Here is a 25,803-nt window from a genome sequence, read left to right on the forward strand (position 1 = left end):
CAATTCAGCAGTGTGACTCTGAATTGATGACTTGTCAAAGCCCTTCAGCAGGCTTCTGCTGGGAACTGCCAGAACAGCCCAGCGCCAACACGTTCATCTGCCACCAAAACTGAAGCTGAAAATACTACAAATTGAGTATTAACCAAAATGCCACTCATCTGGGAGATTTGAGCAGGAGCATGTTTCTTCCCTCTTCATACCTAAAACCCACACATATCCAAGATGGACTCCTGAAAAATATTTATATACTTCTCACAGCCTGGGGCATTAGGCTCTTCTTCACAATACTTTCAGCTTTCTCTGGAGTCAGTGCGGGACAAAGCCATCTAACCTTCATGGGCCAAAGCCATCTAATCTTTAGTCCCTAATCTTAGTGGAATGAAACCAGCCTCAAAGATCAGCCTCACACTAGTAAAGGGACAGGAATACCTCCTATCACCTCTCCAGTACCCCACACTCTACCAGCGTAGCACACATTACAACATTAGACAGTGGATGGGCTGCTTGATTTTCTTTGGTAAAAGCAAAAGTTGTTCCCTCCCCAGTACTCTGTTATGGGTGAGAGATGGGAAGAGTTTCCTCTGCGGTAGGATACAGAGCGTAAATGCATACGTCACGAAGTGGGCATGATCTCCTACTTTCTCTTCCAGCTTTTCCAAGAAGCTCAAATCAGTCGCTTCACCAGGTCGTAAGCATTCTTCATCCTGAAACAGCAGGCACCGAATCAAATGCTGCTTTGAACAGATTACTCCCTCCTTGCTAATATTTAGTATGACTTTGTTATGCAAAACTAAAGAGCTTGGTTACAATTTGAGATGATCTCTATTTTATAGAAGCAATTTCCTAGTTAAATTTAGAGCTTTGTTTATTTGTTTTCAATAGAACTGTCAAGATAAATCAAGTTAAGTCGAATCTGCCTTTCTTCCAAATTTGGCAATGCCCTGCCTCATCCTTTATTATTTATAGTTCATTTAAACAAAAACAGTGAGAAAGATGAGAGAAATTCAGAAGGACCTGAAGGACTCTCGGTCTGGATGAATCGCAGAGTTGGAGGGGGAAGACAAGCTTACAGATTATCCTTTTCTAACCCAAGAAACACAACTCCTTCTGCTCCCCCAATTGTACTACGTGTAGAAAAGTCCTGCTTGGAAGAGCAATCCATTGCAATGTGAAGCTAATGCTGAGCTTCAGCAGCACCTTCTCTGGATTACGATGTACTAATCCTCTGTCTTCTGTATTGAGGTGATAAAAATTCTCAGCTTTGTGGACATGGCAGAGGTGGTGGCAAGAGATAACTCAAACTTCAAGTTTGGCTACAAGTCTCTACAGGAAGATTACTAAATTTCTTACTAATTAGGCTTTGCATGCAAGAAAGTATCATCGTGGTAGTTAGCTTGTGTGCTCAGACTCCTCCCCATGGAACTGCACACTTTTCGAAGCAAAATGTGTTACACAGCATTGCAGAACAAGCTCCTTGTTAAAGGCTCTGGAGTGAGCTGCCTTCAGCCTCTCCCATTTCTCCTGCCACCCCTATGAAGGCACAAAGAGGATCTTCTTCAGATCAGTATTTTAGGAGCAGTAACATGAAAGGGCAAGGAAACAACAGGAAGACTTACAGCTCAGGCGGAGGTAGACAGCTCTCAGGCTTCTCTCCTAGCTGAGCCCTTCTGAAGCATCAGACATCAAGGCTAGCAAGTCATGTAAGCAGATAGATGGGATGAATTATCCTCTTTCATCTCTACAGAGCCTGGATGTCTGGCTTCGGAGAAGCACTCCTGGTGTTCTGCAGTCTCCCTAATGGTACTCAGAAGAAGCCTGGGTCCCATCCCTGTTGCTGACCATAGCCAGCCAGGTTGCTGCGGGTACCTTCCTTCTATGTCTCTGTCTCCAGGCAAAAAGCGGAGAGAATGGCCTCCACGCATGGCTTGAGAATGGCCTCTCAGGCACTCAGAGTTGCTGCGGAAGCAGCACACCACTTCTAAAACACACAGCTCTCTAAGCAAGCAGATCCTCTACCTTAACCTTCTGGGTCTTTGTTTACAAGGTCTATTTGTTTACATTCTGAATAATGCGTAATGCATTATTAGAGGAAAAAATACGATTATGGACCATTGCAATAGGGCACAAGCATGCATTTTAATTTAAGCAGCACAAACTCTGTTCTTACTAGAATGGAGATTATTCCTTTATGCTTCTGCTCAACCAGGTCACAGATGATTTTGTTGTTAAAATATGGAATTGGTTCCCACTGGAAATAAGAGGAAAAAAAAAGGAAGAAGAGTTTTAGAGGAAAGTCTTTTCCTTGCAATTTTTAAGTTCTCTGGAGCCAAGCTCCAATCCCAGTAAAGATCAGTGTTGTAAATCAGTTCCAACCGAGCTGCTGGAGAAACAATGACAGCACATTGATCCATCACCTCACACTACAGTCTTCCTGCTTTCAGCAGCCCAGACCATCCTTTTATTCTCTACATTAATGCACTCCATCATCCAGTGTCTTGCAGCTCCTCATTCCTACAGGGACATTGTCACTGCTGACCTTTTGAGTTTCGGGGAGTGTCCTACTCCTTTCTTAGATGATGTAAATTAAATCTAGGCTAAATTACACTGCAGAGAGGGTTACAGAATGAAACCCATGGTTATCTTATAATTCCCACATGAACAATGCAAACTGAAAAAAGAAAAAAGTAGGATGTCTTCTTCATTGATGATCAAAAGCATTCAGTGTAATGGCAGTTCAAACAAAAAAGGGAAAGGGAAAATAGTAAGTTACCTCTATTCCTTCCAGTTCATACTCCTCCTGCTCTGCTTTCAAGGTCATCTCAATCAACAGCTGCTGGAGCTTCTCATTGCAGTAATTAATGCAGAACTGCTCAAAGCTTCAGAGTGGTTAAATGAGCATTAGTTTTTATTTCATGGACAGTTTTACTTCTCCCAGCACTACCTACTGTTTTCCAGCCAGCCAGTCCACTTCTATACAGATCAAACCCACGCATTCCTCCCACACTGTTGTACCAATCGCTCAAATCCAGGCAAGCAGTCCAAGCTAAAGCTTTCACCAGGGGGTTCAGCTAACCCAGTGCACTCAGCTTTTGCAGTCAGCTGTAGCTTGCCTTGCTGGGATAAGAGTACACTCAAGAAGCCATGTAGGACTTCAGCACATACCCCACCAGCATGAGGCATTACCCCATGCCTCAGGAGCTGTTGTTACCTGTTTGTGTCCAGCACTTCAAAACCATAGATATCCAGCAGGCCAATAACTGTTTTCCGAGTTGAATCCTGTTAAAGACACCATTGCTCTGTAATTACGCTTCAGAGGATGCTTCTTCCCTGCATGTTTCATGTTGCTTTCTTCACCTAAATTTTAAGCTTTCTCTTTGAGAGCTTTGTATCACATGCCAATGGAGTAGCCACTTTAAAGCAGGTAATTAAAGCAGGTAATGAACTGCTAAAACTATTTAACATACCACCTTCCACACCTAACCAAACAGTTTTCCAGCTCAGTGCTGGAAAATCTACATGCTACATCAGTTACCAAGCATCCAAGATATTTGGTGATGAGTGCTGTAGGGCCTCACTGGAAAAACTTTGCTCAGCGAGTTAGGAGCACTCAGTGTCCAGGAGGACACTAGACAAGAAACTAACCTTGTTGGCTAGAGAGCCATTAATTTTGTTGACTAGCCAAGTGAAAGTTCGTCCGTAAATGGCCTTTGCTACTGCATCCCGAGCGTAGAATGCCAGATCTACATTCAATGGACTTAGGACCTAAAAATAAATAAAGATATGCTGGAGATGATAAACACCACAGGTGATCAGAGCAAACTTCTGCAAAGCCAGTTCACACTTGTGGCTTGGAGAGCCAGCCATGTTGTTGTATACCACAGCACAGTGCTCAGCCTATCTGAACCATAGCTGCCTACAGCTTTATTTACCATCAGTGTTACTTCAGACTGGCATATGGCCACAGGCCAGCAGGATTGTAATACTACGTTTTGGAAAGTACTAATTTAGACAAGTGGAGAGAAGAATTCTGATTTCCTTTTATTTTATTAAACTTGGTACAAAATGCTCAAAGAACAGTTTTTACCAGTGCTTTTCTTTGTTTATGCAGCCCAGTTTCCCAGGAAGCACTCAAGAGACTGAACAAAAGGAAATTATTCGGCTCAAACACAGGCTTGCCTGCAAGTCCCTGTTCCTAGTTTTTTAGCAGTTACTACCTCGTTCAGCAGTAAAACTCCAATACTGGGAATATGTTTTAGTTTAACGTCTCAGGCTATAGGAGGAAGATAATACGGAGGAGAGAGACAGCCATAGTGATCTGGTTTTACTGTAACACTGCTAAGAACAGAGGTCCTCATCTGTCACCACCACTAGCTGGGGTGACTCCCAGCTGACAGGACTACTCGATACCTCTTCGGATCTGGCTTCGATCTTCCGATGGGTGAGAGCTTCCTGCAGAATGGACAAGTGCACACCCAGTAGCTGCAGAAAAAGAAATACTTGCACTAGGAGTATAGTCAGCAGGAGACTGCTGAAATAAGCAGTATTGTGTGATCTGTAGAGCATAACCACCCCATCCATTCCCATTCATTTCAGGGGGATGCCAGCCTTGATAGATCTCAGGAATACTCATCTTTGAGCAACAATAAGTAAGGAAGTGTCAGAGAAATGTGCTACAGAGATAAGGGGCCCTACAATTCAAGATAGTTTATAACAAGAGCTGGGTATTTATATAGCAATCCTTCTGCTTTTGGGAACAGATGTTTTTGTCCTTAAGAGGAAAACAGAGCAAGGTTAAGGCTTTCTTCATAGCACTTGTAATACTGACACTATCTCAGAATAGATACCTTTGAAATCCATTTGATCTGCGTGCCATCACGAATGATGGCATGTCCATTGCTATCTTCTTCAAACTGAATGTTCCCGAGGTGCAGCACACTAGCAACAATTCCAAAGAGATGCTAATAACAAGAGATATACCATTAGAAAACAGGTTCCCACAGTCCCATGGGATGGTACTAATCTTTGCTATGCATGTTAATAAACAGAACATTGGCTAGGCTGAAGGAGGTGAGTCAGACAACCTGCTTCAGAGATATGCTACCACCAGTTGCCATCATGCTGTACCAAGCGATAGAGCTCTTTGCCCATCCACTCCCTCAATCCCCCCCAAATGATGTCCTATTCCACCCTTAACACCTCTCCCAAGCAAGACTGCTTCCATCACTTTGAAGGAAAGACAGCAGCACACTCCTTACTTAAATTCCCTTTGGTAGGCTCAGTCCCTTTTAACATGCATACCTCTATATCTCTTTCAGTAAAGTCAATGATAGAAAAAGCTTTGCGGACTATTTTCCAGTCATTCTTGTCATTAATAGAAAACACTTTGGCACATCGACCCTATACAGTAAAAGAAAGATGAATTAGTACAATTAATTGGCAAAGCAGTTTTATTATCAGCAACAAACATAGCATACTACTGGGCATACTACTTCCATTTCCAGTTTCTTCAGCCTCTATAGATGCAGTCTGCAACTAGCTAGCAAGTTTATTTCACTCCTGCTAATCCTGAAAATGCCTCATTTGATTAGATCTTTCAGCTTATACTTAAAGCTTTAGATACCTTAAAGCATTGAGCTTGGATAGCGATTACCATAAAATGGCTAAGTCTTGTGAAGAGCTTGAGCTTACAGTCATCTTCCATTTTTATGGTAGTAATACCTTCTGCCCAAGTGTTCTTCACTCCCAAGGAAGAAAGGAAACCAAGAGCACTACCACGAAGTGAGCTGTATACTGCATAACCATATCTATAGACATCTATAATATGAGGTCTGTAAATCCTGAGAAACTCATCTTATACCAGGTCCTGACACGGGGGCATTAGAAGAGACGCCTTTATACAAAGTGTAACTTGCAGACAGATACTACTCTGCTGTTTAGCAGCTCAGACCACTCTTCTCATGAATCAGGAAGTGTCTTGAGCATACCAGCGGGATCAGGGTCATCGAATGGTTTGGTGACATTTCCTTAAGAGTGTTTACATTCTCACAGCAGCAGTACGGATGGCAGCAGTAAGCCATTCTGCACACACAGAACGTGGGGAATACACAATTAATAAGAGACCTGGTGAAAGTAACTTTTTTTAAACTCTGATGGCCTTGCTGTCACTGGGTCATGTTGCCCAAAAGCTTGTTTCTGTCCCCACAACTATATCAGCTGATCCAATATGAAATACTATCCTTTATAAGCCACTTATCATGTGCATCCTTAGGCCATAACAGCTGGAACAGTTCCTGCTACAAAAGCATCCAGGACAGAACGATGTCCGACAACTCCAGAGCAAATATGTTTGTAACCAATACGTATGTATTGCAAGTTTCGCAATAATGTGACACACAGCAGGTTCTCTTAGCAGTTCAGCAGCGCACTTAGTAAGTGAGGAAAGCTGCATTTGCAATCCCTACAATTCTAGATGTAAGATACAGAGAGAGGGACAAGCTTTCACTGACCTGGATGAGATACGTGTACTTTTGGGGGTTGCGCTCCAGCCCAAGCCAGCAAAGAAGATCCTTGTCTCCACCCTCTAATAACTGGTAGAAAATATGGAAATTCCTTTCTCCGTGGTTTTGATGGACAACTCGGGATTTCTCAATTAGGTAACTGAGGATGTGCCCTCCCACTGGAGCTCCCTGGCAGAACAAAGCAGTCAGATCAACACCAACAGATATAAACAACATAATTGTGACGGCTGTTCCTCCACACCTGGGAACAAGGAGCAGTGTCACGAGAAGCATGTTTCTGCTGTTACTTATCTGCCATCTTGTGTTTAAGAGTCAGAATCCAACAACAGTACAAGCTGTATCTAAAGAGTTTGCTCTCCTTCTAGTGTAACTTGTGCTTTACAACAATCTGTACTAGCTTTCCACAGAGCGCTGGCAGTATTGCCAGTAATGTAGGAAGCTTTCAGGATGTATAACAAGTCACCTTACTCACAAAATGCAAGATCTGTAAAAATAGGGTCAGAAATCTGCAGTGTAAGTAGGTCTTAATAAATCCTGTGCTGCCTGGTGAGTGTCCAAGAGGTTCACTGATACAGCTTGTTTTAATAGCGGTCCATTAAGTTTGTTCTCACCTTAAAATCAAATTGGATATCCATGTATTTCCCAAATCTACTCGAGTTGTCATTACGCAGAGTTTTTGCATTTCCAAAAGCCTATGGATAAACAGATAAATTAAGTCGCTTCTCATCTTACTGAGAACCTGAAATCCACGACAGGGCAAAGATTTGCTGCATCAGCTGAGTCCTACTACTGAATTTAGTGGAATTAAAGAAATACCAACTAATGTATTTCCCTAGCTTTAATGTGGAATTCAGCTAAATAAATGATCGCTCTTTCTTGTACAACGTATAACTGAAGCCACAAGGAACTGTTGTATGGTGTAGAGTTTCCTTGTATTCCCATGTTTCAGCTATCCTCCACTATAAAACCCAAGTTTAAGTTTCTAAACATTAAGTGATATTAAATCCCAAGCATTCTTTCAGAGGTTGTGCTGTCAAGAGGCAGAACACATGTTATTATTTATGTTAGGTATGCAGGCGCAAACTCATGTAACACAGGAGGCCATTCCTGGGTGCAGGTAGACTTGCAGCAAAGTCTTGTGGAGTGAGGCCATCTACACCAACTCTTCTGCATTTTGTACCTTTATTTAGTTTTTACCTCCAGAACGGGGTTGGAAAGTAGCAGACGGTCACGGACGATCTGCAGCTGCTCTGTAGTTGGACAGGTTACTGCGTAATACTGCAAGATCTTCTTGGATGCTTCTGTCTTCCCAGCTCCGCTCTCCCCAGAGATGAGGATGAAATGGTTGTTGTACTCACTGCACATCACCCGGTAGGCATTGTCAGCTATGGCATATCTGAACAAGGATCACAAGAAGTATTCAGAGGAGAAGCATCTGTTAGAAATGGCAAGAGGAGGCAGAGTATCAAAGGTTTTTCAGAAGTACTTACTCCTTGTCTAACATTACAAGTATTGGACATGATGGGAAAGCACAGCTCAAAACATGAGACTGACTCAAGATCTCAGAGTAAAAACCCAGTCTGTATTTCAGGGACAGATAGGGCTTGTTCTTTTTTCCCCCACTGTTGCTGTAGGATTTATACAGGCTGTATATATTCCTGGTGAATACAGTTTATACACAGCACGGAGTCCCTCTTCCAAAGCAGAGGAGCCAGTTTTGATTCCAGTAAAGGGAAGATCTCAACTTCTGCTGATAGAGACAGATACAAAGATAACCAATAGTGGAGCTTTCACCAATATGCCACTGAAGGAAAAGAAAAAAGAAAAGCCTACTCAGCAAACCACCCAACAACTTCCAACCATCAAAAAAATTGCAGCTCAAGTTCAGAAGTTCAGGTTTCTTCTCCTCCTGGGAAGTCCAAGTGGAGGCTGTGCATGAGCACTGCACTAGCCCTGTGGTTGCCCGCACTGATACGGGGCCTCAGAGGACAAGGCAAGATGACGACTGGAGTGTTTTGGACAACTGAAGGAAATGATGCTGACTTGCACATGGACACAGTCAGGCAGTGGTCTGACTAGACCACGCGTAATGAGGAGGACATGCTGAGCGTTAGTCTGGACAGTAATCTTCAAGATAACTCTTCCCCTACAGTTTCCCAGCATCACTTCCACAATCCTTTTATTCCCCTTTTATTCCCACAGTCAGCTAGAAGACAGAGACAAATACATCTTTACCTACAGGAAGATAAGAATATCAGCATCCACTAGACCTAGTGACTGTGGATGCACATCCTTGTTGCTACTACACAGCATTACAGAGAAACCCAAATTTATTGATATTAACTGAAAACCAAAGGGTTCTACTTACAGATGTGGTGGCAGTTCAAAAAAGTTTACCCCTCGATAAAGCTGCATCTGTGTCACGGTGTAGATATCCAGCTCTTTGTAAGGGTTGACAGATACAAGAAGAGTACCAATATATGTCTGCAGGGAGAGAAGAATGCATACAGGTGGGAAACCTGTTCCATCACTATAATGACAGCCCCTGAAAGAGGAGTCAAGTGCATCAGGAGATTATGCAAGAACAACTGGAAAAGGTGCTACAGAAATTGTTATGAGAGAAGAAAAAAAAACCCTTATTGCCCTTCAAAGGCAGTAAGGGAACAGGAAAGTGAAATGCTATCTACTGCATATTGTTTGGCTCTTTGTAAGGCAACTCAGAGCAGGCTGAGACTGTATTATTTTCGTCAGCTCAAGTAGTCAGACTACTACTGGGTGATCACTCTGCTGGGTACTACTAACATCTAGAAATGTGTCTCGCAGCACAATGAAACCAAAGCTGGGAGAGTATTCTCTGTATTGATAGCACCTCCTGCCCCTGCACTTTTAGTTTGCATCCCATCTAGATGGGCAACAATTTTTTTTTATAGATATACAGAGAGAGACATTTCACCTATAATAGGCTACATGAATCCACATGACCAGCACTTACATAGATGAGGTTCTCTTGGTATCGCTTGCGAAGGTTGTTCAGGAAAGCGGTCTCACTGGTGTGGGAGTCCAGAAGCACAAAGTCCTGCACCCCAACTCTGTCCCGGGCTATCAGAGCCCCTTCCATGTCTGCATCAGTGTTATCTTCCACTTCTTCTTTCTACAAAACAAAGGTTGTATGAAATAGATCTAGGAGAGAGCAGACGGGGATCCTAAGGGTCAGCTAAGTCTTTCCCCATACCCCAGCACCAAATCAACCTTGCATGGGTAATGCCAAAAAATTATTATCCAAGCTGTAATTAACACCTTCCCCAAAGATGGCAATTTCACACCATGCGAGTTTGCGCTCCAAATCCTTTACAGTCAAGACATTTGAGACTCATTCCTGTCATCAGGACCAAGGTTTCCAGGCAGCCCTCACTAACATAACAGTTGTTTGAGACAAACCTGCTTCAAATATGCAGTTACAACCTGGGACACCCCGTTAACTCTGTCTAGACAAAGCAGTTGCAAGCACAAAGTTGGAAGTTAACAGTGGAAGATACCAGACAAATTGTTAGTTTCTAACACCACCTGCAACTACTTTATACAGAAAACTACGAAAATAGAGAAACTCCAGAAAAGGCTGCATTTGACTTGACCTTTAGGAAAAAAAAATTAATCCTACAGTACTACTCTGCACAAGATTGCTTCATTATTCCTAGAGCTGCCCGCGAGCAGATCGAAGTCAGCTTTCAGGGTTGGGCAGCAGATGTCTCCACATGCCAGCGAGAGACCTGGGCAGGGGGCGGCGAGGCCACCGTGCTGATAAAACTAATCAAACAGCCATTTGGAGAAACAGTTAAACCTTTACTAGCACACACACCACCTCTTTCTCAAGAGGCTGAAAGGTGCAAAAAGGATGTCACTGACAAAATCTAGTTCTTTTGCACACTCCACTTCCCATTCTTTACCGTGGAAGTTGACCTTATACTGAAAATACTCACTGCCGAGGATCAAGCTCTTGTTTCCCAGGCTATCAGAATAAATTGTATGCTTTTTATTTAATTAAAATCAAGCTAATAGTTTCATGCTAGCAAATAGAGAAACAGGATATTCTTTATTCTATAGCAATAAGTGTGCCATAGTGGCGTTTTTTTTTTTTTTTTAAAGACACCAGGATTACACAGCTCGGAGAAAAATTCCTACCCTAATGCATAAAAAACTTCCCTTATGACTGAAACAAAGTTAATACGTTTTGAGCAGCTTACCTTTTAGGGATCCCAGGCTTTGCAAATTAGGGAGAGAAACTGGCTGAGCAGCCACCAGCTGAACACACACAGCAGCTCCTCAGACTCAGGGATGTGCACATAAGCCCAGCACCTTTGCTATTCTCATCCTGCCCTTCATGACATTGGCTTTTTACATTTCGCTGCTCTACTGCTCAAGAAGATTGTGTGATTGTGTGTCAGATTTTGAACAAGCATTAAAAGGACAGGGATGGCCTGTTTATGCAGTGCCACATCACTCCCCCCCTTTTTTTTTTTTTAAAGCAGAAGCTTTACAAATTGTAAATAGGCACAATGTAAAATCTTTCTGCTAAGCTTTGGCAAACCCTGACTCTGGAGGCAGGCTTTTGGGATGAGCCTGCATAGCACTGGTGAAGATGACAGCACTTTGGACGCTAAGGCTTGGTGGATTTAGAAGCAGGGTTTCACTAAAATGAAGAGTAACGGACCTAACTGCACAATATTCTTTACGACTGAGGGAAGCTCAGAAGAGTCAGCTCTTAAACAGGAATTTTAGTCTAATTTTTAGTACAGCCTGTTCTTTACATTCATCTGTTTATTGCATTGAAAGAGCAATCTGAGCTTTGAGATTTGTATTCAGCAGTAACATTCTGAAGCACACTGTTTAAATCCTATCATAGCTTAAAAATAAATAAATCATACCTGCACTAACTTCATATACGAGTAATTACTTTTTTGCCTTTTACATGCACTGCCTCCAGCTGACTGTGTTACCAGCTCTAGGTTGGCAGGAGGTAGTATTCCTCATTTCTCCTGAGCCATGGCATAATATGATTGTGACCACTTCTTTCTTTTGTCAGAAAGATACCTACATTTTTTCCTTTTGATATTAATAGCCCTTTTTTTTCTCCTCTGCACGTGACATATCTTATCCATTTGTTGTGCTTGTCCTTAGCTCAGGTTCCATCGGTTTGGAAGACAATATAAAGGATGACTTAGCTTCTCAAACCGATACCTGTACAGACCCCACTACCTATGAAGGGAGGAACAAGGGGAAGAGAAGAGTTTAAAAAAAAAATCTCCTGTTCATTGTCCTATTAAGCCTTTAATTTAATTCTACAAACTTCAAGAACCTAAGAGATATTCAAACCACTAGTCACGGTCATTATTACTTTCATTCTGAACACTTGCCTCTAAACCAGGTAGCCCATTCAATAGTTGCTGGTGCTGGTGTTCCCACACCACTCGTCACCCCAGTAGTCGTGACATCTCCCAAAAAGATTATTATAGCTTTGCAAAATCATTGGAAGACTTGACAGAATGACTTTTCAGAGTGCAGTATTAAGCGGGATAATAGTAATCATTTCAGTCTCTCTGTTCTGGACTAATACAGATGACACAACATTCAGTCATACCGGGTTTTGTATTGAGCATAGTTGCCATGGTAATATCCAAATAAAAAATCTATTCTGCGAACGTTTTTAGCAACCTCCTAACTTCCCTGTATTGCAAATGAGACAAATGGGCAGCTATAGTGCAAATTACCAGAGTAATCATTTTTGTTAAGTGTCTATCCCATCTGAGTAGTATTCAATATTATTTGGCAGTGCAATCTACAGATTTTTTGTTACCAAAATATAGTTTGGTTTTTTTTTTCCCCTCCAAAAACACTTTATCTGCTCCACATAAGTTGCTGTGAGATTACTATTTTTATCTAACAAACACAAATATACATTTCATAAACAAAGTGCCAGAGTTTAGAGATAGATATTTATTATTTCTTTTGCCCTAATACTTTCTTCACCATTTATCAGGGAAACTTTTGTCTTAATCATCTTGACTTTCTTGATCTTGCTACAAGGGCAGCTGAGTTTGGAGCCTAGCCCCTACCAGCGGGGCTGACCCACCCAGGCTGGGAGGGCACACAACCTTCTCAAGACCTGACCAAGCTGGACAAGTGTTTATCAGACTTAACAGAGCAGCTGTTCGTTAGCTCCGGGTCAAGAACAGAAGGAATTTACCATCACCCCAGACCAGTAAAAACACCCATCTCTCAAATCAAGCATGTTTTCAGGCTGTAATAAATCAGTATCCAGTGACAGAGAATTAAAAGCAATCACACCTACGAAGGCAGAGCTGTTGAATGAGTTCTCAAACTTAAGCATGTCTTACCAGGTAAGAGATATCTTTGAATTTAATTGCAAATTCATTTTTAAAGCAGAGACTTTGGCCTGGCTGCAGGAACACACCCTCCCAATACACCCTCTGCTCCACGCACGGCCAGCGCTTCTCTCTAGCAAGCCGTCCAGATACCGACCCCGGCACATGTGGCAACTGCTCAGCATCAGCAGCCGCTAGTACCAGACCCCTATCAACACACCAATGCTGTTACGTCCTGAATTAGGCCTATCTAGACATTTCTACCATATCACATGCATACGCCCACGGTGTCCGATTGCCACGCATTAATGTGCCATGCAGGAGGAGCCATCTGGAGTATCCTGTACCACCTCTTTTAGGGCTTATGGCATAGGAAGCCTCCTGTCCTTCTCGACTGTTGTTTTCTTTCACTGTCAGTTATTTCAAGTTATTTTTGACAGTCTGAGTAAGAAATCACCTGATTTTTCTCCCAGGGTAAAGCAGTTTTTTGGCAGAATTATTACAAGCAAGAGAATGGGTGAACAGCTTCACTTTCAAAATATACATGCAGTATTAATCGAAATAATAATGCCCTGAAACCCACCTTCCTCTACAGAAACCCTGGACCAGGCGAAACAAAGAATTTAAACTGAAAACTTTAAATTGAGATTGACCTAAGGCAGTACAGAACTCGAACCATATCACAGTCTGAACTATTTCCCCTTATTTTTCCCCCAAACAGTTAATACTCATTTTTTCCACTCCAGTTTGGTCATAGCACAGTGCTGCCTGACAAGGTTAGAGTTTGTATTTTACTAGAAAGAGGGACTATGAACAACTTAAGGTGGATTTGTCCTTCTGAGAAAACACTCAGGACAAGCTGGACAAGAGACTTTTACTTTCTCTCCAAGCCGGGAAGCATGAAAGAATAAGCCTGAAACCACAGTGGCCATCTACCTGATCAGGTTTCCTTAACCCAATTTTCTCACTCATATGTTAATTGGTAAGTGACACTGCTCCCCATTAGACAAAAATCCCAAACTCTTTTCTGGGCTGGTTTGTGCTCAGATTTTACCAGTATTTTGCTGTTGCTGAGGTCAGGCAATTTTATTATCACAGTACCATTTACTGCTGTGTCCCCCACCCCATTTCTGGAAGTTTACCAGAAGTTTTGTGCTCACCTGGTATCACCATCAGTAAGAGATACCCCCCCAGGGCTCAGCAGTGCACATTACCCCAGCAAGACTCTGCTCTTTTTAAAGGATTATTTTACTTTCCTCATCACTTAGAGTCAGGAGATTTCTTTCTTGCCTACTGAGATGCAAGCTCTATCAGAAAATCTCTCCCTACAATGAGGGCTTTTTCTTTTCCCACAGGGATTTGTCTATCAACATTGAAACTACAAGGAACTGCAATGGATCACAACACAAATTCATGAGATGTGCAGCTCTTGAAAAAAGCCTAAATTAAGGTCAGAAGCAACAGAATAGTTTCTTTGACAAAGTTTGTACCAGTTTTTAACAAACAAACAAGACTTGGCAAGGAACAGTTAGAAAAACAACTTTTTTTTAAAAAAAAAAAAAAAGAAACTTTGCAAAATTACTTATCTTTGTCAGAGGCTCAGAACTTCATTTTTCAACAGGCTCCAAAGTTAATTGTTGTTGTTTCTTTGGTTTAAGGCCATAGAAGAGAAGACATTAACATATAGGGGACGAGGAGGATCAGTTATGATGCCACTGCTATTTTGGAAGCACTAGAAAAACCTAAACCAACCATGCCACATGCTACCCATCCAAATACAAACATGAAGTGAGAGCCTCAAGTGGGCACCATCTCACCCAGCATATCTTGCAAGTAGCCTCTTACCCACCCGGTCAGGCAAGCACCCTTATCTGTAGCAAAATGCCATGCAAGCCACCAGACTTCAGGTTTATCACAGCCACTCATAAGGCCACCAATTCCCACCACAAAAAAATCAGAAAAGTCTTCTCAGGGATCCTCCATCCCCCCAAACCATCCCAGCCTGCCAGAGATGCTGGATTTCCTTGCCACCACCCCACAAATTCAGAAGTGGTTTTATGTCACACATGCCCCCTTCCTCCTTTACCTGCACCCCCCCAGCCGCAGCGTGCCACCCCCCGTCAACTCCTTCTCCAACCTGCGCTTCTTCCAAGAAGAGTTAACAGGGCTGAAGTTAAGGCCCACTGACACCAAGTATCACGTGTCGGGCTATTTGCTCGCCTCCCTCCTTGGGCAGGGATGCTAACATCCTCCTTGTTTAATGAATTATCTAACACGCTGTCAGCACTCAAGCTGTAACGAGGTTTATGCCGACAGCACCGTTTGATGAGATTTTAAGATCTCACCGAAGAAGTGAAGTCTGAGTTTGAAGACGAAGCGCTGGACTCTAACCTTTCTGATCCGTAATATGAGCAAATCTAGGCACAAAATCTACCACCCCTGAGCAGGCTCCTCACTCCCTCCCCGCAGCTCCCGGCTTGGCTCCCCACTAGAGGTCACTGCAAAACCCATTTTAATTTGCAGATTGAAGTTTCCACGATTATCCCTTTTTTCATATGCAACAGTTTCTCCCCAGAAAAATGACTTTTCAGGTTGGACTCTGACTGCTGCCGACTCCCCCACGATGCCAGCTCTTTCTCCCCCTCTGCCCAGCTGTCAAAGACAACAACAACAAGTACTTTCCCATGATTGCTTCTCTGCATAAACAACTGTCAACAGAATAAACCCCCTGCATTTGGGCAGCATGCGCAGCAGCAAGCAACCTCTCAGTTCTGTTCAACCATCCTCCAGATGGTGCTTTCAATCCTGCAAAGAGCTCCATATTTAAGAAGCTTCACACCCAAGTCCAGCCTCACTGCATAACAAACGTGTCCTCCTGAAGGGACTCATAGCGAGATCAGGGTCTGCAGAAGTGGAAGAACCCTTCCTGCACTACAAAATATCTTTGCCTGGTCTTACAGCAACATTTAGAAGTTGGATATCCTACCTCATGGCTCAGTCATTGAGGAAAACAGGCAAACAGTACAATCCGGGAAGCTGAGTCGGGCAAAGGCATTTCTGACTTATCCTCAGCTAATAAATACTGATTATGAACAAGAACATTCTAGACAAAAATCAAGAAAAAACCACAATAATTTATATTTCCATAGAGAAGTGGAAAGAAGCACCTATTTAACAGACAGTTTATTGAGAACCATCCATTTCCCAACAGAATCGTTTTTCAGTAACAGGTAAGATAATTCCTACCGACAAGAGCACACTTGGGTAACAATCTCCACAAAAAAGCTTCCTGCTCCCACCCCCCTCCAAAACTCAGAGCCTTATCTAACACTGGACACAGCAATCCTGAAGCACGGTTTAGTCTATTTGTTGAGCTCTGTCTCCCGCTGGCATACGAGGAAATCTGCTGCGACACCAAACATTTATGACCTTTTTTCCTGTTCTTCTGTTGTTACACCTCTGAGATGTAAGCAAATAAACCTCATGCCACAGGAACGTAGCGCAGACATCTCTGGAGCTATCGGATTTAAAATAGACCCGAGAGTCTCAGGCCTGCTCAGGACAGATGAACTTGGAGCAACACCGCTAATACAGATTCCTTTAGAAACATCAGCGCTCTGTTTTGGAAATACTCATTTACTGCAAGAGGCAGCGCTCCTTGACCCAGTCCCGCACCCCTTGTGCGCAACAGGAATTTGCTCATTAAGAGTCCTGAAAACTGGACGGCGGCACTGCAAGGATTACAGCAGGGAAACCCCTTGGGCTCTGCTCCACCTAAGGCTCTCAAAAGAAGTTGCCCAAAAGGGCAGTGACAGCGCTTGATCGTCAAAAGTGGTAAAGAACGATGTTCTGCAAGAGCCTGCTTGGCAAGGTCAGCGGGAGAGCATGGACAGGTCCCAGCAATCACGTCTCTTCCTTCAACTCTGGCAGCGACCTCAAGGTCAAGATCACAGCATGCCGTAGGGCTGCTGGAAGAGGCTACAGGCAGCAGTATCTGCTCCAGGAGGAGCCAGGACCCCATCCCTTCGTCCCCAGAGAGGACTCGGGTTCAGTGGCCATCAAAGAGCTGGTCCTGCTGTACGCTTGGCAATAGGACTTGGAGCAACGTGTCACTGCCCGAGAACAACGGTGAGCCCAGGGCGACAGGGAAATACTTTCCTCCTACTGTGGAGGCTTCGGCGTGGCTCGTAAGAATTAATCTGTTCAGGGTAATTTTCAGATAAACCGCATGTAAAACAGATGAAAGCAGACCAGATCTCCACCAAGTGACCAAGCTATGATCGTCTCATTGCAGCAAAGCCAACAAAAAGATGAGATGATTTTTAGACATTTCAGTGAGACTGGCCCCTGTATCTCTAGAAAATTCCTCCACATTTATAATGAAACTGAAACACTATACATTGACAGTGCTTGGAAATGCAGCACCGCAGAAAAGCGATGTCTTGGGTCTCTAACGAGGAACTCGGGCCATTTTGCACTACTGTACACACTTGTCAAGGCAAGAGAATTCATAAACACAATTATACTGTGGAAAAATTTACACATTGTAACCTAATTTCTTTTCAAAAGAATACAGAATAAGAGGGTTTTAAGGTTAATCAACAGCCTAGGGAAACGCCAACAGTTCTTAAGGCCTCTTGTCTGTCTCCAGGGCATAGTCTGCTATAGACTTGTTAAAGGCTGACTGTCTGTCTTTCTCAATAGAGGAGAGGTCGAGGTGAACCACTTCACTTTCATAAATCAAAAGAAAGAAAAAAAGTGAGAAAATCTCCAGAGTTCAAACATTTCTTTAAAACCCAAACTTTAAATACTAAATGGGCTTCATGGCTGCCATTTTGAAAAACATTAGTTTGCCAAAGGACCCTTTTGATTTCTATTTGAAATGCGAGCGCTCACAGATAATCCATTGAGAATCAAACCCCCACAAAAGGCTTCCTGAAACAATCGCGGCGCTGGTGAAGGACAACATTTTTGTGCCCAAAATAAAACATTTTAATGCGCTACAATCCATTACACATATATTCCTACATTTCCTTTCAGTAATTATTCATTAGAAAACATTTAACGTCACTGCAGATTTCACACTGGGCAGTCTGCACACAAAGGAGAAGAGTTGGCCCATTTATAAGGGGCTGAGGCCGCCTTTTCTCATCCGAGAAACTCCAAGGCGGTGGGGGCTGCCGGACACAACGGGCAGGCTAAATTGTGCGGTTAACGGTCAAAGCCCCCCTGCCTACTTTGACACTCATTTAAAGATGACGGGGAACAATAGAGATTTGTTCTTAGCAACTCTTTCTTGTTACGCGGGGTCTACATCGGCTGCGCCGGGCGGTTCAAGGCATGAAACCGGTGCTGATGTTCGGTTCCACCTGCCATCGCTCACCCTGCTCACTCCTCTCCCCCCTTCCCCTTTCCCCACTTTAACACAATGAGACAGGTAAAGAATATCATTAAAAAGAGTCCCATTCAGCACGTCAGCTTTAATAAAACAATTGCCTGTCAGGTTAATACGAGCAGCTCAAATTTTGGGTTACTGCCAGTAAGCCTGCTTTTCTGGACCAGGTTAGTAAAAACAGCCCTTCTCACCCCAAAATTCCCAGTTCACTTCTGGGATTCCAGTTTGTACCAGTGCTCCCAGGTTACAGTACTGTCAGCAGGCACCAGTGCATTCAGGCACCTGACCTATAGCATAAAACACTTCTTTATAACCTTTTAATCGACAAACCCATAACAACTGCTAGCCAAGATCATTTTGCTTTACCAGCTTGTTTTGCAGGCAGCAGAGATGCTGCCCAAAACTCCGCTTTTGCCGCTGCACCCCAGACATGCTAGCTTGATGAGCGAGGAAAGCCACAGCAATCGCACCTCACTTCGCAAATTTAAGACTATAAAAACCAAGCTACAAATCCTGCCAAGCCAGAACAGAGACACTAACTGCATGCTCTTGCTCTCAGTCATTGCTTTTTAGATATAAATGCCAGTTTTCTTCAGCACCAACGTACTTAGATTTACTGCTGCTGAACCAGAGGCAGCTCCTTAATGAATCCTGAATCTTTATTAATTGCAGAACAGGACATCTTATTAGAAAGCATAAATTGCTGATAAGCCCCATAAAATGTATTCCCTAGCCAACAGAGCACAGGATTTCCAGCTGGAAAGCTAACATTCAGAGTTAAAGCTTCTGGAAATAAGGGAGAGTAGATTTATTCAACTTCTAGGAAAGAGAAGGATAGTCCTCAAGTGTCTGACAGTCCATACGTTACAGGGAGAGTAGCATTAAACAACAGTAAGTTCATGTATTCAAAGGTCTTGCAGATGAACAGAAAGAGACACTTTGCTAAGATGCCTTCTGTGTTGGCCAGAGCACAGCTCAGACCTTGATTTTGCTCCGATAACTACAGAGAACACCCAGCAGGACAGGGCCACCTCCGGAAAATTTTCAAAAAAAAAAGCCCCCAACCAAGCTATAGGGCAGATGTAACAGGTATTTCCTCTGTCTGGATTAGATTGCAGTCCCTCCGTATTTACAGTTATTGCTTGTTTGGTCTCAACCAGGACTCGGCAAGCACACCATTATTCCTACTCGGCATAAGAAAGGGAGAGCAACCTCTCCCAGCGGCGCCGTGTTGCAGGCAGGAGGTGCAGCCCTCCGGCCGGGTTCCAGATCTACACCAGCTGCACAGAAATCCAGAAAACCAAAGGCACCTTCTCCCCCTTCCACAGTTTGAACACTCTGGTTGTCACAGTCACAAATCTTAATTCTTAAGCTAGAATTCCAGATAGGAAAAAATGATGATAAAATCCTTTGGGCATCAGAAAGCAAAGAGAAGCTGGCCTGTGTAATCACTTCTCTCGAGGGAGGCGACAAGTCAACATCAAAACAGAAAGCAGACAAGATGAATGACACCTGGGACAACAAATTGCTGTCTAAAACAGCATTACAACTCCAGCTCCCATAGCAAAAGCCAGTCTTTATCTCTGCACCACAGCTCCCAAAAATCAAGGGCTGCTTTGATAACAACTACAAAATAGTAACTTGCAGAGGCTGCAACACAAGGTCTAATTCACATGAATTACAGCAAAGGTCACCCAAAAGCTCACATCAATTTAGAACGTGCACTTGCTCTGGGCCTGGCTTGTCAGGCTTGAAGTAGCACCAGATGCCAAGGCTGCAGTTTTGCAGGCAGGTGGGAGGAACTCGGAGGCTGCATCTGAAGAGGCTGTGAGCACAGACTCATTACCTAGCTGCAAATTTACTGGCAAGTGTAATATTTCAACAGAGCCTGGAGAGGCAGCCGCAATGAAGCGGGGAATGTTCTTGGGAATAAACAGCAAACCTCCTTCAAATTGATGCAGAAAACATCTTTATCAGATCTTCCTTATTGTTTTTGTTTTCCTGGACCCCCTTGCACACAAAGAACTTCACTAACAAGCATTTAAATTCAGAAGTCAAGCACAAAGACATTATCAATAGGCCACATAAATGCTTCATTTTGGAAACTACCACTGAAGCACAGGCTTGCACCCCACCAACTAAGTAGTCTGATGGAGGAGTTAACAGGCTAGATTTGCTTTACAGCCACCTGCAGCATTAAGCAGCAAACAGTGTGGTGAGACTTAATACAGGAGAAATTTATGGAAAGGAAAGATACTGTGTTACCTTCAGAAGACATCCCCCTACCACCCCTCGTGATACTTTACAGTGCACGAAAGCAATTTTTGAGGGTAGAAAGAGTCTGGTCACGGTACCCGTGAGAAACTTGCATCCCTGCTTGCAGCTCTGAAACCAAGTGAGAGAAAAGGCAAGCACTCTGACTTGTTACAGAGATGGGGACAGAGAAGAAGGAAGAAGCACAGTAATCCCCCTTAGAGCATTCAAGTTATTTTTACTTCATAGCAAGTACAAAAGGGGTGTGGGGGGTCTCCAGCATTCTGCATGCAGCAGGACCCACCCATCGGATCACCAAAGGGCAGTTATCCTGGTTTTGTTTTTCAAATAAAGATCAAGGCTCCTCAAGCAGTCACGTACAAGTTACCGGGTATTCTGGTGTGCACGTTGCAAGCCCCCTTCTCCATTGATCAGAAAAAACATCCCTCTCTTCTCCAAGCAGGTGAAAGTCAGCTCCTTCCCTCCTCCTTTGGTCACACCATTCTCTCCAAAACACCCCAGAAATGATTCTACCTCTCTTCCTTTGAGAAGGAGGAAAAATCATTGCTACCTACACCCTGCAGGTCAGGCACCAGTTTGCCAACAGTTTTCCCTCTGCGTTTAGCCAGAAATTCTCATTTTAAAGCACACATTAGCATAAAAACTTTACAAAGAGCTCTAGAACTTACCCCCATTTCTTCCATATTGCTACAAAAAGGTAGCCTAAAGCAAGCCAAGCAGGAAAGAGAAAAAAGTCAATCTCCCCCCCCCCCCCCCCCCTTCTGAAACACAAAACTACCCCCTCTGAGTGTATGATATATTGCCACAGCAGAGCAGGCTGGAAGCAGAGGTGACTCAGCTGTTTGCTTTTATGGTTAAAAGGCTACCGAATGGCTGACACAGGGAAATTTAATCATCTGAAACAGGGAAAACCTGTTAAAATAGGTAAAACAGGTAAGTGAAGAGGCATGTTTTAAAGGAGCAACAAAACATTAATCACTTCTTAGCCTTAATCCTTAACAAAATGACCACTGTGATACAGCTGCTGTAAAACCTTTTTTTTTTTCCTCTCATGGGAAAGAAGGGAAGATATATACTGTACTAGCAGTATTTAAGAATAAAGATTATGTTTTCTATATGAAATTATTTTATTTGTGCTTAACAAGGATAAAAGAAGAGAGAATATACAGAAATGTATATTCTGCTACAAGCAAATTTTTGTATATAATAAAATAAACCCTCACCACATAGTATAGGCAACTGCTGTCAAAAGTTAGATGGTAACGTAATTGCAGGCTAACAAATATAAGACCAATATATCAGCAGATAGGAGATGATACGAAATTCTTGGATTTAGGTGCATGTTTGAGTCAAAGTGTTATTGTTAAAGTATGTATCCCTCATCTTGAAAAATAAGTCTATCTAAAATTAACAACTTTCTTAAAGAGTTTCATATAACGGCATAAGTAGCTTTATACATTATTTATCTTGGGTTTTATACTTAGAGCTGAAGGTTATTTGAGGAAGTAGAAATAACTACAGTGATTTAGAAGTAAATGCTTTACATATAAAAAAATGAAACGGGGGTTTGGAGGAAAAGAACGTGTTGTCTTTATGAACCCATAAGTCTTTCCTGTAAAAACTCCTCTTCTCACAGAGGACTATTTACAGTGAATGAAAATTATCCTGGCAATCAAACTGGGTATTTCCTTTCTGCTAGGTGGTGAGCAAAGGGAGGATATGGAAGAAAAGCAGCGTAAGTGGGGAGAAAGGAGAAGCCAGGAACCACTCTTACATTCCACCTGCAGCCATCGGTCTGTTCACGTTCAGGGCTCAGCTGTCCCGGCCTCAGAGGAAACAACGACAATTATCACAGTAATGAATGTGTTCGGCCTGTTTGCTGTAATTCTGTCTCGTGTCATTAATACAGTAAATAACTGGGTAGGGAGTGCCAAGCCCGAACCATATGTAAGTTGCTGTTTGCTTCTCAGCAGCTCACGCTGTAGATAATGTTTTCTTTGTTTTGCCTTTCATTATGTTTGTAAAATCTCCATTTCCACGGCGGGTGGCCACGTCCCGCCCCTGCTCCCTGAAGAGCCCCGCGTTGCCCGAGCCCAGCCGGAGTGGTGAGCCCAGCGCTCATTGATCCCACATAGGGAGGAAAGAAAGCTTGATTTTAAATAGGAGAAATTCTTTGCAACTCTTTTGCAAATTCAGAATTCAATGCTTAGCAAATAGGAGGATGTTGCTCCTGTCCCCGGTGGATTATGGCCAGTTAATAAACTGTTCTGGGAACGAGGAGCCGTGGCGTGCCAAGAGGGCTTGGGCACACCCCAGCACTGTCACCACACCGGAGCTCCAGAGCTGGTGAAAGACGGGGTGAGGATACACAAAGGCTATTGCCTGAGGAATTACTCACGGATCCTATTAGGATTACTGTCCTGATTTTATGGTCTTTAAAGCTGACCTTCAAAAGGACAAATTGAGAAGAAGGAGCGGGCTAATGCTGCTTTGGGTTTTTGAAATGAGAAATGCAGGTCCTGGCTGTTTTTTCCTGGGAGGATGAATAAAGAAGGAGCAGGTTTAACATCAGTAAGGCCAAAGAAGCTGCATGGGGTTATCTGACAAGAGCAAATGAGTTTTCTTTTGAGCCTTTGGGGTTTTTTTTGTCTGATAACTGTGATTTATTTCAAATATCTGTCACGTAGTATAACAGTAGGAAGGAAAACTTTCACAGCAAAGTTGCAAAAGCCCCCAACTACTAAGAGCTGTTAGTAAGCCTGGATCTGTCAAACAAATATACATTAAAAGGGAAAGATAAGAATTTTTTTTTTTTAAATTGGATAAAGTAAAAAACTTTTGTTTCCTGAAGAGGAATTCTTTTTGAGCTTCTACAACATTATTTTTAAAAAGAAATTCCCTCATTCCTATATCAGTTTAAAGCCTCAACAGCAAGGTACCTATCACATCCCATGGACTCCTCGTACATTTATGCTTAAGTTTGGATCATTGAATGGGGGGCTCCACTGTTTCTGATTCAGCTAGACCGTGCACTATCAAGTAGCAACACTGGAAATTGCATGCAAAGTAAAAAACCCTTCTGTGTTGCAATAAGCAAAACTCCAGTAGATTTAACAGGATCGTTGTGCACATCATCTCCAAGTTCCGCAGTCAGTACTTCAACTCACTAAAATACATCCCTTTATCTCCCTCTCTGGTACTATGACACATTGAAGCAAAACCACTATTACTTCCTTTAACTCTGTCTTCTCACCAGACATAAGATGTGGAAGGAATTAATTATGGCTAATTAAAAATTAAATCCTCTGTCTTGCCTTTGGTCATTGTATTTCTCTCTCTGACTCAGAATATGCAGCTCAAATGCTCTGTTACCTTCTGCCTCTGTCACCTTTCATTTGGGAATAATTTGCTTACTTCTCTTTGGCTTCGGCATCAAGCTCTGTCATTTGGTCTTCGCAGTGCCAGCTCCAGGCCGGCTCCCACCTCTGCTCCCTCTGCTCCGTGCCGCCGCTGCTGCTCACAGCTGACCACCTTTGCTTCAGCACCTCTCCCCAGCGACTCAGTGTCACTCCTTACTTCAAACCCCCCGGCCAGCAAGGGCCTCCCTCTCCTTATGTGCTGAGCCAACACTCTCCAGCCCAATCACTTGATGGAGCCGCTCTCTGCGAAGCTTTTCAACCGCAGTTCCTCCGAGGACACCACCTCTGCTGCACAACTGACCTTCACGAAATGCATCGTGAGTGTGAACTCTATTGTCCCTGCCAAACACAGACAACAATTTTCTGTGGGGAAGAGGAGAAAAGGAGGTGCAAAGGAACCACTTTTCCTTTGAGCAGGTCTCAACACACTGATGCTCCATAAATAAATGGAGGATTAACCAAGTTATTTTGCAGCAAGTGGAATGTTTGCCAAGTAGATCACAGAATTTCACCATGTCTTTCATTCGCCTGCGAGTCAGCTCTGGACCAAGAATGTCAAGGTTACCTGGATGTCTGTCCCACAAAAACCATCACCAGGTTTTGTGATGAGATTTGATGGCGCTTGCTGGAGGCAAAGTGCCATGCCAAGACTGTAAGCACTGTCCAAACAGGCCAGCTTCAGAACTTCCTAAGCATTTAGAAAGACTAAACTGGACTATTTAAGAAAACAGTCTGTGTCAGTGATGCAGTACTGCTGCAGAGGTCTTACAGAATTTTCCCTGGAAGTTTTGCTGCAGTCTATGACAAAAGAAAGTCATCAGCAGACACCGAGAAACCTGCACCTTAATTGCAAGAGCTATTATAAACCTTTGAATTTTAATATCTTGTTGGAAAAAAGTAGCTGGTTTGATCCTGGAGTTCCATCTGTCATCTCCTCTGTCAAGACTTCACTGGCATGCAAGTGAGATGTCACCCCAGTCACAGCTTCCAAGAAATTTCTTTGTCGAAGTCCACTAAATTAAATTAGCCAGCAGAGACAGAAAGTGAATATTTATGAATGCACAGGTATCAAGGCTAAAAGTCGTTCTTACTGCTGAAGGTGTATTGTCCAATCTAAACACAACACACACTTTTGCACCATGAAGTTTTTGAAATGAGTCTAGATATTTGTGGCTGAATTATATCAGTTGTCTGCCTTATAAAAATATTATTTCAAAATTAAATTATACCATCACCTGGCCTATGGAAATGCACTACTCAAATATTTACTAATGCAGTTAATAGAAATGTCACATGGAACTACATCTCTAGCTAGCTGCAATACATCTATCACTATAGCTACTAATAATTAAAGTTACCTGGGGATCCATCTTGATTGCTGTTAAAGTGAGCTGTTAACAATTATTCCAGCTAAACCATTCAAAAGGTGCTTTGAACTTGTTTAAGGTCCTTCGTAACACTGTGCAGCTAGCTAGGAGGCTACGTTCTCACCCGAATAGAGTACCATTAATAATTTACTGTGTGAGTCAGGGACTTTGTCCTATGGTACTTGCATACACTTAGTGGCCGCTTTTCCAAGATAAGCACTAGAAACTGTATCTTCCTGGAGATTATGTTGCAGGCACCAGTGATCTTTGATGAGTCGGTATAAGCGTTATATGTTAATTACAAACTACCGAAATAAGTGAGTGCATCCATCTGCTGTTTTAAAACTGCCCCTGGAGTCAGCCCAATCTAGGACCATGCCAGTGTTGCAGACCGCGTGGTGGGTGCTCATCTGCTTCTTCAGAAACCGGAATGTTAGAGGCTGTAGGAGC

The 25,803-nt window shown here is 43.0% G+C and overlaps 1 protein-coding gene across 1 annotated transcript in view; it reads right to left on the reverse strand.

The window, feature by feature from the left end:
- The window catches only part of MYO1H (myosin IH), a 39,249-nt gene that overhangs the window by 12,465 nt on the left and 981 nt on the right, over positions 1–25,803 (reverse strand). Inside the window, exons 3-15 of the mRNA XM_075167545.1 lie at positions 9,511–9,669; positions 8,887–9,002; positions 7,716–7,914; positions 7,130–7,210; positions 6,507–6,686; positions 5,299–5,397; positions 4,845–4,958; positions 4,408–4,479; positions 3,643–3,762; positions 3,209–3,276; positions 2,771–2,876; positions 2,168–2,248; positions 613–704 (exon numbers count right to left, since the gene is read on the reverse strand). Coding sequence (XP_075023646.1) covers positions 613–704; positions 2,168–2,248; positions 2,771–2,876; positions 3,209–3,276; positions 3,643–3,762; positions 4,408–4,479; positions 4,845–4,958; positions 5,299–5,397; positions 6,507–6,686; positions 7,130–7,210; positions 7,716–7,914; positions 8,887–9,002; positions 9,511–9,669 — 1,487 coding nt within the window. The remainder of the gene's footprint in view (positions 1–612; positions 705–2,167; positions 2,249–2,770; positions 2,877–3,208; positions 3,277–3,642; positions 3,763–4,407; positions 4,480–4,844; positions 4,959–5,298; positions 5,398–6,506; positions 6,687–7,129; positions 7,211–7,715; positions 7,915–8,886; positions 9,003–9,510; positions 9,670–25,803) is intronic.

Source organism: Calonectris borealis, chromosome 18, assembly GCF_964195595.1.
Source record: "Calonectris borealis chromosome 18, bCalBor7.hap1.2, whole genome shotgun sequence".
Classification (NCBI taxonomy): Eukaryota; Metazoa; Chordata; class Aves; order Procellariiformes; family Procellariidae; genus Calonectris; species Calonectris borealis.